The sequence below is a fragment of the Limulus polyphemus genome, unplaced genomic scaffold (assembly GCF_000517525.1).
Source record: "Limulus polyphemus unplaced genomic scaffold, Limulus_polyphemus-2.1.2 Scaffold9506, whole genome shotgun sequence".
NCBI classification, from domain to species: Eukaryota; Metazoa; Arthropoda; class Merostomata; order Xiphosura; family Limulidae; genus Limulus; species Limulus polyphemus.
Window position 1 is genome coordinate 1 of NW_013675116.1, and position 8992 is coordinate 8992.

Below are 8992 nucleotides of genomic sequence, written 5' to 3' on the forward strand. Positions count from 1 at the left end.
TGTTAACTCACACAAAATCTAAACCTAAATCTAATGTCATAAATTCTTTCTTATCTGACATTTCTTCATTAGTTTTTTTATTTTATTTTCCTTTTATCCACATTTTTACTTAACCCTTGTCTTCTGGTAACTCACACAAAATCTAAACCTAAATCTAATGTCATAAATTCTTTCTTATCTGACATTTCTTCATTAGTTTTTTTTTTTATTTTCCTTTTATCCACATTTTTACTTAACCCTTGTCTTCTGGTAACTCACACAAAATCTAATCCCTTTCGTTTAATGATCTCGTTACTTCTGTTTTTGATATTGATTTGTTTGATATTTTCATTACTTTCCATAATTGTTTAGTTCCTTACTGATATAGAACTCTCTCTCTTTCTTTTAAAAGACTATTGTTAAAAATTTACGAATTTACTCGTTGAAGATTTTAGACGTAGGATTGAAAAATAAATCGGTAAAAGAAAAGAATATTAAAGATGTATATTGAAAGATTTAGTTTTCACATAAATAGAATTAATAAAAAGTACATAATATACATGAAAATTACTTGAACTAGAACATGAATGTACATTATTAAAAACTATGGATCAAGATTTTCTCATTTATCGGGTTTGTTTTTCTGAAGTTTTTTTTTTATGGCTACAGTATTTCATACAGTCTAGTTACTAATCAAAATATTTGTCTATAAGCATTCCTTCAGAAATGTTGTTATTGAAGGAAGTTGAATTATTAGAATGTACTTTGGATTGTAGTTGAGCACATATATACATTGTTGTAATGTGTTTATATAAGCACGTATGTACATTGTTGCAATGTGTTTATATAAACACGTATGTACATTGTTGCAATGTGTTTATATAAGCACGTATGTACATTGTTGTAATGTGTTTATATAAGCACGTATGTACATTGTTGTAATGTGTTTATATAAGCACATACGTACGTTGTTGTAATGTGTTTATATAAGCACATACGTACGTTGTTGTAATGTGTTTATATAAGCACGTACGTACGTTGTTGTAATGAATTTACATGAGCACGTACGTACGTTGTTGTAATGTGTTTACATGAGCACGTACGTACTTGCAATATTTGATTCAAAAATGTAACTCGTTAAATATGTTGATATGTGTTTCAACTTTTAAACAGAGAAAGACAATTTATAGAAATTTGTAAAGATGATGAAGTTATTAATATTTCTGTACTTTTAATTTGTTTAATATATTACTTAGCATAAGTAGCAGTGGGGACGAACGTAGCCGACCAACAAGTTTTTGCACACCAAGTTCCTGGGCTGATGAAGAGATCAACTATAGTGTAGGTATTGATAATGAAATTAGTGTTTTTTACTGTTATTTGTATCATCTCTACTAAACAGTGACTTGTGCCTATTTTATTTGTTATTATACTTTTATTTTGGAATAACTAGAATAAACTAGGACTGAGAGTGAAGCTAGCCAACAAACACTTGTCTTTATTAAAACAAGTAATCATAGCTGGGACTAAGAGTGAAACTAGCCAACAAACACTTGTCTTTATTAAAACAAGTAATGATAGCTGGGACTAAGAGTGAAGCTAGCCAACAAACACTTGTCTATATTAAAACAAGTAATGATAGCTGGGACTAACAGTGAAGCTAGCCAACAAACACTTTATTAAAACAAGTAATGATAGCTGAGACTAAGAGTGAAGCTAGCCAACAAACACTTGTCTTTATTAAATCAAGTAATGATAGCTGGGACTAAGAGTGAAACTAGCCAACAAACACTTGTCTATATTAAAACAAGTAATGATAGCTGGGACTAACAGTGAAGCTAGCCAACAAACACTTGACTTTATTAAAACAAGTAATGATAGCTGAGACTAAGAGTGAAGCTAGCGAACAAACACTTGTCTTTATTAAATCAAGTAATGATAGCTAGGACTAACAGTGAAGCTAGCCAACAAACACTTGTCTTTATTAAAACAAGTAATGATAGCTGGGACTAAGAGTGAAGCTAGCGAACAAACACTTGTCTTTATTAAATCAAGTAATGATAGCTAGGACTAACAGTGAAGCTAGCCAACAAACATAAGAGCAAGTTGTAATGTGATCAAGTGATTGATTCATGTAGTTTGCTTCTTTAATTGTGTGGTATTCCAATAGACACTACTTAAAACTAGTATTTTCATCTATTTACTTATAATAGAATGTCCTACAACTGGTAGTATAGCCACTTAAACCTTAGAAGTTAAAAGGTGTAAAGCTCAATAACAGCATTTTATCGTATCATTTCATGAACTTTGTGTTAATGAAGACTTGTTGTTTCCCGGTAGGTCAAGAGTAAATCTACAGACTTACAATGCTAACGTCTAGGGTTTAACTCTGTGCAGTGGACAAAGTGCAGATAGCTTACTACGTTTGTAGCTTTGTGCAAAAAAAAAGATAAAATGAAAATTTATTTTGAAAACATTTGTAAGGTAAATAATAATCTGAACAAGTATTCTTTTGTAAAATACAAATAATAATAATATCAAAATAGTCCACAAAATAGAACATTTCACTGAAAACAAAGCTTTTCTGTGTTCTTTGTCTCAAAAATTCTGGGTTAGATTCCCCACGGTAGACACAATAGATAGCCCAATGTGGCTTTGTCCTAAAACAAACAACAAATCCGTGTTCTTTAAATGAATGAATGAATGGAAAATTTCATATGATCTCTTTTGTAACAACTATGTTAACTTTCATCTTTAAAAAGGCTTAGATATATAATCGATTTTTGTGAACGTTGTATAAGGTTGCTTTTATCTTTTCAACAAATCTAATTATTGTTAACTCTTGTATTATTAGAAATAACAATATTTTATATTTTATAGTTTTCACTTACTAAAATAAATAACTTAGTAAAGAAGACTCTGTAGTTTCTCTATTTTAGCATTTAAAATTGTTGTAGCTTAGGTTTTTAATGTGGGTTTTCTTGGGGTTTATTGTGGAATATTCACTAATTCACTTCTTAGATTTTATAGTAATAAGAAACTACACTTAATAAACGTAATTTTTAAAATTATTCACTTTTGAAATAAGGTGTTTTAAACATAGGAATCTCTTTAAAACAATATTAGGTTGTGGTTAGAACTTGTTAAACGTTTTGTTTTACACTCACCTATTTGTCCTTTAATTTCAATAGCATGTTTCATGTTTCAATTCATCTTTCCAGATAGCTAAAACATTTATTTTGTTATAACCGTTTGGTTTAGTAGATTTAATGTGAAGTATATTACTTTTTTATTAGGTAACAAAAAGTCATCAGGAAAAACAAAGTTTAAGAAAACATAAAACTAGTTAGTTGGTACAGAAAGGTTGTCAAGATTGGTATATAAATTACTCAGATTCTTCAGAGTACACTCACAAAAAACTTTTATTAGGTCATTTGTCTTTCCATCAATCTAGGTTGTGTATAGAGGGCTAGTAGGTACTTGTTAGGTCCACATGTGAGTTTTATTTCTTACTGTGAACTTCATATGCTTTGTTAGACTAGGGGACACATATTTTGGCAGGGAAGAAGTCATCTTTAGCTAAGAAAGCTTTATCTTTTTAGCATTGTAGTTGACCTCTGGAACAGATGTTGAATTGAGAGAGTTTAAGGAAAAGCTTGATACATATTTGAATGATAAGGGCTGACATTGAGTTTTTTTTTAAGGGTTTAAGTTAGTGGATAGGACATTCTAGATGGAGAAAAAGTCCTTTGTTGTCCTTTAATGTTATGTATTATGTTTAAAATTTGTTTGAGACATAGTATCCATTTCTTAGCTCAGACTTTGGATTATTTTAGTAAGGTAAACAAAACAGTTAATTTTTTTGATTTTTCTTGGTAGGCTCAACAACAAGTATCTGCAAATTACTGTAAAAATGACAAACTTTTAAATGGTTCGTGTGGTGTGGAATATAGGAAGAGATCAAAACTCAAATCTCAGCGTCCTCTAACACGCTACCTTCCTGTACGCGGATCACAGCTGGACTTACGTTATCATATTGAGACAGCCGGTCATCAGATTGAGCTGTGCCCTTTCATCCAAGTGACCGCTACAGCCTGTCGAGGCTACCTGCACAAACTGGGGGGAGCATTGCATATTTGGAGGAGAAGATGGTTTGTGTTTGACCGAAAAAAGCATGCTTTGATTTATTATAATGACAAAAGTGAAACCAAAGTAAAAGGTGGAGTTTATTTTCAGGTGTGTTTCTTTATTCTAAATGTTGCTGTTTTTGGTGTATTTCTTTATTCTAAATGTTGCTGTTTTTGGTGTGTTTCTTTATTCTAAATGTTGCTGTTTTTGGTGTGTTTTTTATTCTAAATGTTGCTGTTTTTGGTGTGTTTCTTTATTCTAAATGTTGCTGTTTTTGGTGTGTTTCTTTATTCTAAATGTTGCTGTTTTTTGAAAGTAACTTCGAAACAAATTAGCAGTTTCGTGTTTTTTGGTAATTTTCATCAAGAAATGTTCGGCATACAGTTCTTATAAAATAAAATTCAAACCAATAAAGATCGTATCAAGTTAAACATACTTTTATGGAAGGCTTCAGCTTGATAAATACTTTTAAAACAACATTATACTTGAAAGCTGTTGCATAAAAAGTTGGTAAATCATTATTAAGTTTGATATGAACTGTTCCTGTTAAAGTACTACACAGAGTCACATATGTTGTCTCCATAATTAGACAGAAGCAGTTCATATTGAAACTATTGAATAGCTTGATATGGACTGATTCTAATGAACTCAGTACAGAATCAGAAATGTTATCTCCGAAACTAGACAGAAGCAGTTCATATTGAAACTATTGAATAGCTTGATATGAGTTTAGTGAAAAACTCTGAACACAGCCTGAAACTTTGTAATTAATCCCTTTCGAGGCCTATCCACTTGCAAGAGGAATAAACATAATACTGTACTGTAGAACAGAAATATTTCGTTGCATGTAAACCTTATGAATGAGTTGTCGTAAAGGAAAATTTGAAGAGGTTGGATTATAGAGAGAGAGAGAGAGAGATGGAATTGGACAGTTAAACCTTCTTAAATCATCTGAAAATTACTTAGTTAGCAATGTATTAATTTTGTTTAACCCATTTAGTCCTGTTTGAGTCTTTGAAAGAGAGAAATTTATGTGTGTATACCTTCTGCTATAAGATAAGTAAACACCAGAGTTGCAACTAGCTAAATGTAAATTTTTGTTTGAGTAAACCAATTTGTTCGTACCTCATTTAAGGCAATATTGTCATCAAGGTGACAGCTAAATCTTTCAGAATGTTACCAACCATAACTCCGTTTCAAGATTAAAGGTGTATAATTATGTTGAGAAAAATCTAAGAAAGGGAACTGCAACAATGTTACAGAAGATATTTTCTGTTCTCAAGGCCATTGAAGAGGTGTATGTAGATCACCCTCACTCCAGTAGAAGTCCGTATCCAAGATCCACATTTTGTGTGAAAACGTATGATCGAACTTATTATCTTACTGCACCTAGTCCAGAAGCCATGCGGATATGGGTGGATGTGATTTTCACAGGAGCGGAAGGATACAAGGAGTTTTTGATAAATATTGCCTCCTAGTGTTTCACAGGTTTGTTTTTTATGTCTTTAATGTTTTATTCCCATACTTGGGTGTTTGAATGGTGTATTCGTATGTGTGTATCATCAAAATTATATATACACGACACTCTTAGTGAATGAGTGACTGTACTTCTAGTTAGTTTATAATGATAATGTTGATCGGAGTGAATGAGTGACTGTACTTCTAGTTAGCTTATAATGATAATGTTGATCAGAGTGAATGAGTGACTGTACTTCTAGTTAGTTTATAATGATGATGTTGATCAGAGTGAATGAGTGACTGTACTTCTAGTTAGTTTATAATGATAATGTTGCTCAGAGTGAATGAGTGACTGTACTTCTAGACAACATTATCATTATAAACTATCTAGAAGTACAGTCACTCATTCACTCCAAGCAACATTATCATTATAAGCTAACTAGAAGTACAGTCACTCATTCACTCTGATCAATATTATCATTATAAACTATATAAACTATCTAGAAGTACAGTCACTCATTCACTCCAAGCAACATTATCATTATAAACTACCTAGAAGTACAGTCACTCTTTCACTCCGATCAACATTATCATTATAAACTATCTAGAAGTACAGTCACTCTTTCACTCCAAGCAACATTATCATTGTAAACTAACTAGAAGTACAGTCACTCTTTCACTCTGAGCAACATTATAGACTATCTAGAAGTACAGTCACTCATTCACTCCGATCAACATTATCATTATAAACTATCTAGAAGTACAGTCACTCTTTCACTCCAAGCAACATTATCATTATAAACTAACTAGAAGTACAGTCACTCTTTCACTCTGAGCAACATTATAAACTATCTAGAAGTACAGTCACTCATTCACTCCGATCAACATTATCATTATAAACTATCTAGAAGTACAGTCACTCTTTCACTCCAAGAACATTATCATTGTAAACTACCTAGAAGTACAGTCACTCATTCACTCCAAGCAACATTATCATTATAAACTACCTAGAAGTACAGTCACTCTTTCACTCCGAGCAACATTATCATATTATAAACTACCTAGAAGTACAGTCACTCATTCACTCCAAGCGATAATGTTGCTCAGAGTGAAAGAGTGACTGTACTTCTAGATAGTTTATAATGATAATGTTGCTCAGAGTGAAAGAGTGACTGTACTTCTAGAGTGACTGTACTTCTAGGTAGTTTATAATGTTGCTCAGAGTGAAAGAGTGACTGTACTTCTAGGTAGTTTATAATGATAATGTTACTTGGAGTGAATGAGTGACTGTACTTCTAGGTAGTTTATAATGATAATGTTACTTGGAGTGAAAGAGTGACTGTACTTCTAGATAGTTTATAATGATAATGTTACTTGGAGTGAATGAGTGACTGTACTTCTAGATAGTTTATAATGATAATGTTGCTTGGAAATGTACCCCAACATTCTTTAAGGTTAATAAGAGAAATAGCTTGGTTGAAGATTTGATATAGGGAGCAGCATAGAGAAATGTAATGGTATAGGGAGCAGCATATAGAAACTTAATGATACAGGGAGCAGCATATAGAAACATAATGGTATAGAGAGCAGTATATAGAAACGTAATGGTATAGAGAGCAGTATATAGAAACGTAATGGTATAGGGAGCAGTATATAGAAACTTAATGATACAGGGAGCAGTATATAGAAACTTAATGATACAGGGAGCAGCATATAGAAACATAATGGTATAGGGAGCAGCATATAGAAACATAATGGTATAGGGAGCAGTATATAGAAACGTAATGGAAACGTAGGGAGCAGTATATAGAAACGTAATGGAAACGTAGGGAGCAGTATATAGAAACGTAATGGTATAGGGAGCAGTATATAGAAACGTAATGGTATAGGGAGCAGTATATAGAAACATAATGGTATAGGGAACAGCATATAGAAACATAATGGTATAGGGAGCAGCATATAGAACTTCTTACAACTTCTTCAGGTACCGTCTAGAAATGTAGCTGTTGTAGTACAACTGGTAAGAAAACTGCTGGCAGGCTCAAACGAAAGATTTCAATTATCATCCCTGTAGGCTTATTGGTGAACATATGTACAGTTGTTTTAAAGTTTATTAAAGTTAATATTATATTCTTGTATACTGATGAGTGAACTGAAAAACTGTTAATGATTTGAATGTATGAAAGAAGCTAAGACTACTAGTCCGCCAGTGAGCTCTTTTTCTCTAGTTTTTAAAAGTAGTAATAAATTGGATATTATAATGATGATAATGTTATATAACATATCTCTTTCACTCCCTCAGTTTTGCATCATTTTTTTCTAATCTTAATGATATAGATATTAGGAAGCTTCAGTAATAAGGCTTTGTTATTTGGTAATGTTTTTATATAATCTTTGCCCCAAATCTTAAGATACACAAATATTTTTGTTGAATTAAATAAGCAGTCAATTTATTTATTAATTGGAAACAAAGTCAAAAACCTTATTGTTGATAAACAAGTAAAATAGCATAATACATCATTGTTAAAACTAAGTTAACCCTATACTGTTGTTACAAACTAAGTTAACCCTATACCATTGTTACAAACTAAATTAACCATAAACCATTGTTTAAACTAAGTTAACCCTATACATCATTGTTTAAACTAAGTTAACCCTATACAACATTGTTACAAGCTAACTTAACCTTATACATCATTGTTACAAGCTAACTTAACCTTATACATCATTGTTACAAGCTAACTTAACCCTATACCATTATTAACAACTGAAAGTTCTAGTTTTTTTTTAAAGAATCAGTAAAATAATGGAAAGGGTTAGTGTACATTGGGAAAGTTGAGTGATTTATTTTTCTCCCCACAGGTTTCTAGGAAGGTTTTTACTTTATAAGTAATAATGATCTGTACAGGAGGGTAACAACCATCTGCAATGAACAGACTGAAACTGCTTCTACCGAGTCATGTCAACTTTAATCGTATATTTCGTGCCATCTGTGTAACTGAGATTGTCTTGAAGTATAGAATAGAAAGTATATACACCTGAAACTGCTTTTACCGAGTCATGTCAACTTTGATCGTATATTTCGTGCCATCTGTGTAACTGAGATTGTCTTGAAGTATAGAATAGAAAGTATATACACGTAGAATGATAAGATCGAAAACAAAGTTTTTCCCAGAAATCAATCCATTACTGTATGTTTTCCTTATTGGTCTCATATAAGTACTTTTATAAAATTCTGTTTATGTAATTAGATTCAGGTTTGTTTTTTAATTGTATTATTTAGTGCCAAATTTAACTTAGCAGTAAGGAAACATTATTTATGAATATATATATATACACACACCTATCCTTTAAGGAATAAATCAGTTTAAGATGTGTGTTTTAATATACATTATATCTTTTAATAGTTGTATGTGAGCCTAATCTT

At 31.5% G+C, this 8992-nt stretch overlaps 1 protein-coding gene across 1 annotated transcript; it reads left to right on the forward strand.

The window, feature by feature from the left end:
- Positions 1-1235: 1235 nt before the first annotated feature.
- Positions 1236-8986, forward strand: LOC106475952 (pleckstrin homology-like domain family B member 1; the record flags this gene model as incomplete). The annotated part of the gene is made up of 4 exons (XM_013936627.2): positions 1236-1320; positions 3859-4215; positions 5391-5595; positions 8428-8986. Coding segments are annotated over 3 exons (637 nt in total), but the record flags the coding sequence as incomplete, so codon positions are not given.
- Between the last annotated feature and the right edge of the window lie 6 nt (positions 8987-8992).